The sequence below is a fragment of the Miniopterus natalensis genome, chromosome 16 (genome assembly GCF_054644295.1).
Source record: "Miniopterus natalensis isolate mMinNat1 chromosome 16, mMinNat1.hap1, whole genome shotgun sequence".
Classification (NCBI taxonomy): domain Eukaryota; kingdom Metazoa; phylum Chordata; class Mammalia; order Chiroptera; family Miniopteridae; genus Miniopterus; species Miniopterus natalensis.
The window spans coordinates 26,087,393-26,098,682 of record NC_142096.1 but is presented as its reverse complement, the minus strand read 5'-3'; the positions used below and the strand labels follow the sequence as shown (position 1 = coordinate 26,098,682).

Genomic DNA, 11,290 nt, shown 5'->3' with positions numbered 1-11,290 from the left:
ATGTTTCCCCAAGTGCAGCAGCCGAGCCCGGGCCCGACGGCCGTGCGCGTCTGCGCCCCTGCCCTTGGCGCCTAGGGCTGCGCCCGCGGCAGACGCGCTCTCAGCCTCACCGGAGGAAGCCGCGGCCGGGGAGGAGCCCCGCCAAGGCCACCGGCATTACAGGGGCTTCCCGCGCCCCAGACGTCCCCAGGTGTGCATGAGGACGGGCCTCAGGGCTCACGGGCCGGCCGGGAGCGCACAGGCGCGGCCTCGGAGCCCGGCGCGCGGGGGCGGGCGCCCTCCCGGGAAGCGCTGGGGCGGCAGCGCGGACACCGCTCCTCGGCGCGGAAAGTCAGTATTTAAGGAATAAAAGCCCGGGGCAGGCGGAACCACCACCCGAAGCCTCGGGAGCGTTGCGGGCGCCGCCGGGCTCCTCGCCGGGTGTCGAGGCCCGAGCAGCGGCCGCCGCCTCCGGCCAGGCGCGGCTCTTGGACGCGAAGCCGAAAGGCCGGCGCGCGACCCCGGGGCTCGGACGCAGAGTCGGTGCTGCGGCGCAGGGGCTCGTCCCGGGACCCCGGGCTTCCCGCGCCCCACTCCTGCCAGCGTGGCGCTCTGGTGGCGGCAACGGTGCCACCGCAGAAAGTGGCGGCCCGCGCCCTCGGTCGGGTACCGGCGACGGTTCGGAGACCTGGGGACTTGAGGGCGCGACCCCCTGAAGGCTGGGGGCTGAGTCGAGTGTCCGCCAATGGCTGCGGTGGGCGGGGACGAGTCTGGCCCGGGGACCTGCGTGGGCCGCATCCCTTCCCCACCCTCGCCCTCCCCGAGCCCCGCGCCCCGCCCGCCCGCCGCGCTCTAAAACCCCCGCGCCGCGCCCCCGGCCAGCCCGACGCCCGCCCGCCCCGGTCCCGCGCCCCGGGCCCCGGACGCTGCGCTCTGGAAGGTGGGTGCGGGCCCGGGCGCGCGGCGGCTCGCGGGCGTCGTCTGCGGGGCGGGCGGGGCGCAGGCGGCGGCCGGGTCGCGGTTCGCTTGGGGAGGTCGTTTCAGCCTCGTGGGCTTTTACTCCCCAGTGGCTCTCAACGCCACGTTCCGGGCCCTTGGGGTGTGGGGAGGCCCCAGGGGCGCGGAGGAGCGGGCAGCGGCGCTCCCGGGGGCTGACCTCTCCTGACCCGCGTTCCTGGGTTTCCGGTCGCGGCCCCGCTCGGTCTCCCTCCTGGGCCCATCGACCTTGCCCCCGAGGCCGCCGGCCCCGCAGGAGCTCGGCTTGAGCGCCGGAGAACTCGTGTCCATTGAAAGCCACCCTCGCGGGCTGGAGGGCCCCCCGGGCTGGTCCCCCCGGCTCCCGAGGTGGGGTGCCTCGAGGGACTCGGGGCGCGCGGTGGGGCTCGGTGCCCGTGGGAGCCCGGCGCTGGCCGCGGAGCTGGGGGGCAGCCGAGGGCGGCGCCTTCTCCCCGCCGCGCGGGCCCGCGGGGTCAGACCCGTCCGCGCGCGTCCCCTGCGCGACGCCCCCGGGCCCTGCTCGGCTCTTCCCTCCCGGCCCGGCCCGGCCCGGCCCGGGGGCCCCGACCGCGCGGCGTCTCGCGGGGCCGGGAGGGGCGGGAGGGGGCCCTTGAAACAGGTTTTGCACGAGCCGGGCTTGGGGCGCGATGGAGAGCGCGTGTCGGAGGCCGGGCGCACTGGTCCACGTTTGTGGGAGAGGGGGGCAAGGGCGGCGCTCACCGGGGCCTGCGAGCCGGGCGGCGCCCCGGCAGCTGTTCGTTTTGGGGGTGGGGTGGGGAGGGGGTTGTTTCATTGCCGTTTTTGTTTGGTCGGGGAGATGGGGCTTTTGCGGGATCGAATTGGGAGCGTATCCGATTCCTTTCGACCCGGGGCTGGCTCGGGTGGTGTGTGCTCGGCGGGCAGGGGCAGGACAGGGGCGGGGGCAGGGGCAGGGAGGGCAGGGGCAGGGGCAGGACAGGGGCGGGGGCAGGGCGGGGGCAGGGGGAGGGCAGGGGCAGGGGCAGGGGCGGGGGCAGGGCAGGGCGGGGGCAGGGCAGGGCGGGGGCAGGGCAGGGCAGGGCAGGGCGGGCAGGGGCAGGCCCCGCGTCCCCTCTCAGCAGAGCTTGCTTCTCGCAGGCCCTTCGCGCGCTGTGGCCCCGGATGGCGCTGCGGCCGCTGGGGGAGGCCGGCCCCCCGGACAAGGTGTGCTGCCCGCCCGAGAGGCTCCCGGGCAGCCCCCAGCACCTGGCCGCCTACTACGCCTCCTTCCCACCCTATGGACCGTACGGGAGCAGCCTGGCCGCGGCCGAGGAGAACTACCAGCCCTTCGCGGTGCCCGCGGTGCCCGCGCCCCCGGCCGTGCCCGCCTTCGCCGTGCGCGCCGCGCCCCCCCTGCTGGGCCCGGGCCTGGCCCTGCCGCGGGAGCCGCTCTACGAGCTGCCCTGGCCGGGCAAGCTGCCCCCGTGGTGCCCGCTCCCCCACCTGCCCAAGGAGCTGCAACACTTGGCGAGCAGCAGCCGCGACTACGCCGGGGCCGCCCGGGAGGACCCGGCCCCCGCCGGCGGCCGAAGCGACGGTGGCCAGTGCTACGGCCCTGCCGCTTTTATGCCCCCGCCGCCCCCTGGGGGCGCCCCCCAGCTGCCCGAGGGGCTGAAGGCCTCCCCGTTCCTGCCGTACTTGCCCAGCAAGCGGCCCGAGGAGGACCCCAAGCTCCCGGGCCGGGAGAGGAGGCCGACGCCCCGCTACCACTTCACGCAGGCGGACCTGCACCTGGTCCTGTACGGGGCGCTTCCCGGCCGCGAGCCCCCCGAGCGCCCCGGCCTCGCGGCCCCCGCGGGCGGCCCCGGTAAGGGCGGGGCGGGGGCTCCATCAGGGGAGGGCGCCTGGGGAGGCCAGGCCGGGGCTGCGGGCGGCCGCCCGAGCTGAGCGCGGGCCGTGGGGGCTTGTCCCCGGCCCAGATGCCCCCGGGACGTGCGCGCAGCTCCGGGAGGGCCTCCTGCAGGTCGCAGCCCCAGCTCAGCGCTCACCGTGGCCTTGGTCAAAGTCAGCATTATCTCCGATTCGCAAGTTCTTTAAATTTGCAAACGGGGTTCATTACATAACCTTGCAAGGGTTGTCCTGTGTCTCAAAGGAGAAATTGTGTGTGTAAAAGAAGCAGGAAAGATGTGAACGTCAAACTCGGGAAAACAGTTACCTCTAGGGAGTACGGAGGGAAAGCCTCATGAAAGGATTTCATAATGCTTTTTAATGAAAAATAAGCGATTACCCCTGCCTTTTTCTAGGGTCTGAATGTCTTCCTCAAACTCTGGACCAAGACTCCCTCCAGCTACCCGAAGGTAGGCAGATGGCCTTGCCTGGATTCCTTTCCTCAGAGGGATGCAGTCAGTCCCCTCATCTGCTGTCTGTCTGTGGCCCCCTAGGTCTCTGCCTCAGGCAGATGCTGCTGGGTGAAGTCCCACACTTTGGTGTGTTCTGCTGTAGCCTCATTTCCAAAGGAGTCAGGTTTGGGCCCTTTCAAGGTAAAGTGGTCAACGCCAGTGAAGTCAAGACCCACGGCGACAATTCTCTGATGTGGGAGGTAAATCCGTTTTTTGTAGGGAGGAGGGCGGGTGGAGGAACATCTTGTCCTGAAGAGGGGACAAGGGCAGTAATCTGCTGGCTGTGTTGCCTGTTTTGCAATATAAAGGGAGGGAAAGGAGAGATTCTCACTCTGTGACCTTGACCAACTGCACCTCTGCAGAAATCCTGCGCATCTCTTCCTGCCCTGAGTCATTTTAGTCTGTGAACATGAGCCAGGGCGTGTGCATTTAAAGAATTCTTACATTGTGCTGTATTTATAGACAGAAATGCTCAAGTGATGCTGAGAAGATGCCAAGGGAAATAAAAACAAATTTAAAATTTTTTATATCACTTGCCTATGAAATTAGCTAAAAGCTGAGACTCTTGACTGTGGATGGCGCGTGCTGGCCAGGCTGCAGTTTGTCAGAATTGATCAGCTATCTGCCCTCGACCCTGAATTTCTCCTTCCATTAAACTAGTTCATGGAAGTAAGCTGAAATTCCACATGGAAGATGTTAATCTCAGGGTCGTTTATAATAACATCAGAGACGGTGGAATTGCCAAGATCAGAGAATTAAAGTATGGCTTCATTAATATGCACGAAAACTTGGTTGGGATAAAATATGAAACTAACTGGTTGTCTTTAAGTGGTAGAATTGAACATGACCTCTTGTTTTCCTTACCTCTGCTTATGAAAAACATGCTCACTATAGAAATTTGGAAATCAAGAAAGGGATAAAGTAAGAATCTTTAAAACCTATAGAGAAGCCCTTAAGCTAATAAAATTGTTTAGGCTTAATAATAAAATTAATAACAAATCTATTCAGTGGGCTCTCCAGTGTGAGATTTGGATGATAAGTTTTTCACAAGTAAACTTGTTTTATAGGTTAGCCAAATAATAATAAATTCCAAATGTGATCTTATTTTTTTAGATCTTTGAAGATGGTCGTTTGAGCCACTTTATAGATGGGAAAGGAGGTGCAGGGAACTGGATGTCCTACGTCAACTGTGCCCGTTTCCCCAAGGAGCAGAACCTAGTTGCAGTGCAAAGTCAAGGGCAGATATTTTATGAGAGCTGCAAGGAGATCTACCAGAACCAAGAGCTCCTTGTGTGGTATGGAGACTGCTATGAAAAGTTTTTGGACATTCCTGTGAGCCTTCAGGAGACTGAGCAGGGGAAGCAGGCATCTGGGCCCTCTGAAGGTGAGTGCACACCTTTGCCTCACCCACTGAGGCGCTCCTAGCAGAAGGACGCCTTCCTGCAGCTTCTCAGCTGCCTGTGGAGCCTCCCCGAAGGTTCATACAGGAGACTAAATGGAGGTTGTCCCTAACCAGGGAGCATTACCCAGCTGGAGGAAAAGGCCCTCATCTTTCTGCAGCTGCTGAAGCTGCTTCTACTTACAAGGATCCCTTTTCTTGTACCCCTTCACCCCCACCCAGAGAAGACAATAAACGTGAAATAAATGGACCAACCTCTGCCTTAGGCGAGCCAGTTTCTGAGTCCTGTCTGCTCAGGCTAACACAGCCTGTGAAGTCACTGCTCCAGAGCAGTGTTTTCAGAGGGTGGGTTGCAGTATCTTAATGGGGTGAGAAATCAATTTAGTGGTAGAGTTTAGCATGAAAGGAAAAAAAGAGAATAGGAATAAAGTAGGATAGGCGATATTGATGTGAATGGCACTTAAGTAAGAGCAAGCATTGTTTGTGAAGTTGTTGCCTACTGTGGATCTCAGTCAAATTTGACAAGCATTGAGCTAGACTCTCGCTCTCAGACTGAGAGTACCTGGGCAACCTTGGGAAGGTGCAGATTCTCATTCCGCCCTGGGACCTGAGAGTTTGCATTTCTATCCAGCTTCCAGGAGATGCTGATGCTGCTGGTCCCTGGGACTACATTTTAGTAGCAAGGAGCTAGAGGACCACCAACCCACTCCCTCGTGGTGAGCCTCTGAATTTTGCATTTAACAAAAGCTCTCTGGGTGATTTTTCTCTGCACAGAAGCTTGGGAACCACTGATCTTGTTGGTGGGACAAGTGAAAATTACTGTAATATGTGTAATCAGGTAGAAGACCACCTTATTATGTTACAATAAATGCAATAAGTAGCAGGTAAAAGAAGATGGGAATTGCATTCATCACACACTACAGTGATTGTCTGCATGGGTGGCTCCAGCTAGACTGAGTCCTCCAGGCAGGAAATAACTCTACACCTCCATATCCCCTGCTCCTGGAGCGCAGTGTGGATTGAATGAAGGAGGGAGACACTGACTCAGCTGGGAAAGGCTGCTCAGGGATGAGAGGAAATGCGGGGTGTGCTAGGCAGGGAGAGAGAAGGCAGCCAGGCGGGGGATGGTGAAGCCAAAGGCAGCCACACGTTCACCAGGGGATAGGAGGTGAGTAGTGAGAGATATCTTTCCAGAGTCCAAATAATGTCGGAATTGTTTTCGGCAAACTATCTTCCTACTACCCTAACGTAGAGATGGTGGGATCTCTGAAGTCCTGGGACTCGAGTTATCACCTACTTAGAAACAAGCCAAGCATGGCTTTTTGGTCACTTCCCAAAATGTACCAATTGCTTTAAAAATAAAGTGAAAAAGAGATTTGAGACAGATATATGCTTGATAACTCCCCAAATTTATTCATTATCCTTTTTGAAAAATTCTTTAACCTGATGTAAGGAGCTTTTAAAATGTTCATAACCTTTGATGTCTCAGTAATATTCTTCTGGACATTTATCGTCAGGAAATAGTCCAGAAGGATTTTTTTTTTTTTTTTAACCCACAAGGATTTTTGCTACAGCACCATCTGAATTAGTGAAAAAAGCACAAACAATCTTAAGTGCTCAATAGTAGAATAATTAAGTAAATGAAGACGTATTCACATGGAATAATATGCTGATAGCAGAGATTACAGCCTGTAAGCCACAGGGATGCGGGCTTAAGGGGAGGGGATCAGATACCTGTGCTCCAGTTCTGAACAAAATTACCGATGCTCACAGCATTGTCAAAGTAATGTGTATTTTAGACAATGTGTGAGAGGGAACTTGTAAAAGAATTTGTTGGGAGGAATTATGGATGGATTCATTTGTTTTCTGCTACAAATGTTTAGGGTAAAAAGGAAAGAAAGAAATCAGAATTCCTGTCCTCACAAGGCCTTCTCCCAGGCTTTGGGTGAGGATCGGTGAGAGCCTCTCCCTTAAGGTCCTGAGTGGGAGGGAAGGGCCTGGACCCTATGTGGGCGGGCTATTTGAGTAAGCAGCCTGCCGAGTGTGTGTTTTGGGGGCTGGAGGTGTGGAATGTGAAGACAGCTCTTAATCCTTACAGAACTCGGTCTGAAAGGTGGTGGGGCAAGATTGAGAATCCCCTGGACTAAAAAGAGTAGTTGATTGAGCTGGGGGGAGGAAGAAGGGAGAGAACAGGATAAAATGAGGTGAAGATACGTTTCCAAAGACCCGAGCCTAATTAGTAAACGTGGGTGTCATTTCTGCCGAAGTGGTGGTTCTTATGCAAGTTCACTCTAGTGCCCATATTTTGAATTTTAGTGTGTTTTAGTGCTTCGATTTGTAAAGATCACTGGCCCCATCTTTTAGGCCCCCTTTTCCCATCCCAGGAAGCAAGAAGGCCAGGTATTTCTAACCGAGGGAAATTCTAGCTCTGAGCAAAAAACCGTGCTTCTTGGGGATTCTGAGAATATTAGCACCTCAATGAAAGTGGCAGACGCGCCTGGCGATGGATTGTCCTGGGGGTGGCGGTTGCCTTCCTGGTTATTTACTTAATGAATGGTTTATTTCCTTAGCCACCTGTTAAACGTGCCTGGCATGGAGTTGTTAACTAACAAAGCCCCTGATGGATAGCTTCCCTGCTGTCCTGATACGGGAAAGATTTCCATCTCCAGATTCTTGCATATAGTCACTCTTGGCTCTTTTCTCCCTCCCTGGGGCCAGACAATGAGGTCTCAGCAAAGCCACTTATCCTCTACAGAGATTCTTTAGTAGGTGGCCCCGGTCCTCTCCCTTCCTCCCAACACGTGGACATCCCGGGACCTGGCACCTCCTTGCTAGAGTCTACAGCACCCTCTCTAACTTCTTTCCTCCTCTCTCCTCCATTGATAAAAACAATTTACTTTTCTCAGTCTTATCTATCACTCAGTGATAGTATACTCATGGTGGTAAGAGCCCATTAAGTGTTAGAATTAAATGAACCACCACGGTAACCCTATGTATTAGGGAAGGCAAGATACTGCCACCCTTGGGGGCCCTGGTCGGGGGGGGGGGGGGCAGTTGATTTGAGCATCATCCGATACACCAAGACACTGCCATCCTTACTTTGTACGTGAACGTTCTAGCTCTGGAGTCTTCCCCCAAAGCTCAGAGACGTGAACTTGGAGCTAACAGGGTACCTAAGGCTTTGTGAATGGGGTCAAGAGGAGCAGCACTCGGGAGGCCTGTGACGCAAGCTCTGGGTGTCGTCATCGTCCTGGGTGAACAGTTTCAAACCTGAGGCTCGGGCTGATCTGAAAGGGACACCGAGGAGGCATGTCCCGGTTATTAACCTGGTGACAAGTGCCAGTCAGGAGTGTAAGATTATGGTGCGAGGTATTTATGAGCCAAATGATAAATTAGTGTTCCCGTTATGAAGGGAAGTGATATTAATTAGAACAAAATTGGCCGTGAGTTGATCCGTGTCAACACTTGGTGTTAGGCATGTGAGGGTTTATTATTTTGACTTTAGAATATGTTTAAAATTTCCTATAGGGGAAAGTTCTTAAAAACTGCTGTGAAGGAAGTAAGAATGAGGTAAGGCAGCTGACAAAGCCACTGCTCCTGTCCCCTGTGTTTGACAGAGTCTGCAGAAGGGTACAGATGTGACCGATGTGGGAAAGTGTTTACCTACAGATATTACAGAGATAAGCACCTCAAGTACACCCCCTGCGTGGACAAGGGTGACAGGAAATTCCCCTGCTCTCTCTGCAAACGGTCCTTCGAGAAACGGGACCGGCTCCGAATCCATATCCTCCACGTTCACGAGAAGCACCGGCCTCACAAGGTGAGACCTGAGTTCTGGTGGCAAATGGTCCTGCCCATGGCTCAGCCTCGGCCCTCGGGTCCCTCCCCAAACCCTGGACACACTGAGGGCCTCCTGAGTGCAGGGCCTGCTGTCATTCTGGACGAGTGATTGAGAGCGAAGCAGACAGATGTCACAGGAAAAATATAGTGCGTGCTGGGTAAATACAACACTGAGAAAAACAAGACAAAAACCGCCCGATGTGCTATGGCCCAAAGCTAAGACATCTTAGGTACACACGGAGTCAGTACAATAGTTAACATCATGGGGAAATGAGCTCGTTAGGGGAAGATGTGATTTCAACTGTGTTCTCTTTTGCCTCAGTGTTCCACGTGCGGGAAATGCTTCTCTCAGTCTTCCAGCCTAAACAAGCACATGAGAGTCCACTCTGGAGACAGACCCTACCAGTGTGTGTACTGTACTAAGGTACGTGGAGCCTCCTTCCAAGGGGTCCGCTTCAGCTCTGTTGGGGTGTCCATGATTAGGAACTTGAAACATAAAGCCTGGTTTATCCCCATTTCCACCCCCAAGTCTCCTCATGTGTGCTTGTGATGGTCAGATACAAATTGGCATTTAGGGCATGTGTGGTGAGATATACCCCAAATTACACAGTACACTCCCCCACCTTAAGCTGGTAAAGACTGGCCATGTCTGGGTGTCTATGCAAGAACAGCTTGTGCATCTTACTGAGCAGTGACCCAACCCCACATGTGCCCAGACACCCCATTGTTCAGTGCTTCTCTCCCAGCCCCCTGAATCTGAGGTCACCAGTTTAACTTTGTCTTTTATGTCACTGTCATTGGGCCCAAAAAGGAGTCATTACATTTCTAATATACTACCTGAAAGTGACAAAGGCCAGGGCATAGGTTACAAATAGGGAAAGAAAAAGGTGGGCAAAAAAGATATGTAAAAACAGCAAAGTATTTGGGAATCTTAAGATGTTACAGCCACTTTGCAGAACAGTTGGGCAGTTTTTTTAAAAACTACAACTTGTAACTACCGTACAATCCTGCAGTTACTTATATGTTCACACAAAAACCTGTACACAGATGTTTGTAGCAGCTTATTTCCGCCCCAGTACGGGTGTCCTTCGGGGGGTAAGCAATGAGACAGACCATGGTACATCCACACCACAGAATGCCACTCAGCAATGAAAAGGGGATGAACTGTACACACAGCGGCCTGGGTGAATCGCCAGAGAATTATGCCGAGTGAGAAAAACCAGTCACCTAAAGGTTGTATACTTTATGATTCCCTATATATAACATTCTAAGATGGTATAGAAATGGAGAAGAGATTAGTAGCTGCCACGGCTTAAGAAAAAAATGGGAATGGGAGGAACTAGGTATGTCTATAAAGGGCAACAAGAAGGGTCTTTATGATGAAAATGTTCTTTATCTCAACTATGTCAACATCAGTATCCCGGTTGTGATACTATAGTTTGTAAGATGTAACTTGGGAAACTGGGTGAAGAATCTGTATTACCTCTTATGAATACATGTGAATGTACAAGTAGTACAAAAAGTACTCAAAAGTCTTCAAGACTCAAAAAGTCTTAAAGAAGAAAAAAATCCAATAAGGAACTAACTTATGCAAAGACATTGGCCAACATTAGCTACTCCTAATGCAGTTTATCTTGGAGTGTGGTCCTAGGACTGCCCCACATCAGAATTGCTTGTTTAAATGCAGGTTCCTTATTACCCCAAAGAGTGTACTTACTGGGTACATTCTCTGGCTGGGGCTGTCAATCTGCATTTTTAACTAGACCCCAGGTGATCTTAGGCACTGAAAAGCCACTGTTCTAATAGCTAGGGCTACTCAAAACCAGCAGAGCCACACATCAATCATGTCCTTTTATATTACGGCTACTCTGGTTGACCAGGGGTGCTCCTTAGCATTAATGCCCAAGGTTCGTCATTAATACCCAGGGGGTGACGTAAGCAGCAGTAACAAGGAAGTGAAACCCTTTGTTTAATTGGTCTTCTAGCTGATGGAAGTTTATTTTTTCTTCTGCTTTCTGTCCTCGCAGAAGTTCACCGCCTCCAGCATACTCCGCACACACATCAGGCAGCACTCGGGGGAGAAGCCCTTCAAATGCAAACACTGTGGCAAGTCGTTCGCATCCCATGCTGCCCACGACAGCCACGTCCGCCGCTCTCACAAGGAGGACCAGGGCTGTTCTTGAAGCATCTGCGGGAAAACCACAGACCAAGATGCCCTGTATCCCCACATGAAGTTTCATGAAAACTGCTAGCCCTCAGGAGAGGTTGGGGACCATGGGAAAACTAAGGACTCGGATCCTGACTTTATTTTCCTTGTTTATGTGTGAACAAATGATGGTTCTATTGAGATAAGAAAACAAAAAATTGGACAGTTCCAATTAGCTGAAATGACCAGATTTAAACAGCTTTCTCAGAAATGTTTTTCATCATTTCCAATAAGAGTGAGATTTCGGTGAATTTACCTAGAAATAGTGAAAGCTGGCTATTAATAGTTCTTAAACATTTGAAACTCAAAAACCCTGAGAGAGAAGGGCTACGTTGAGTTTCTGGGGTGAAAGAGGAAGCCTTGTCTCTACTATGCGTTGGGCCCCAATTGCAGTATGGCTGTGGCCATCACCTGTTATGTTTCTTCATAGAATAAATTTTTTAAAAATTCACTCAAGCCAGATAATCATTAGTATTGTAGCTAAGTGCTCAGACGTGAATTAATCTCCCATCT

At 53.6% G+C, this 11,290-nt stretch overlaps 1 protein-coding gene across 1 annotated transcript; it reads left to right on the top strand.

Moving 5' to 3' along the window:
* The first annotated feature begins 2,115 nt into the window (after positions 1-2,115).
* On the top strand, positions 2,116-10,823 carry PRDM14 (PR/SET domain 14). The gene is given in 7 exon segments (XM_087825605.1): positions 2,116-2,800; positions 3,237-3,290; positions 3,375-3,532; positions 4,446-4,716; positions 8,349-8,551; positions 8,894-8,995; positions 10,599-10,823. Coding segments are annotated over 7 exon segments (1,698 nt in total).
* The last annotated feature ends 467 nt before the right edge of the window (positions 10,824-11,290 follow it).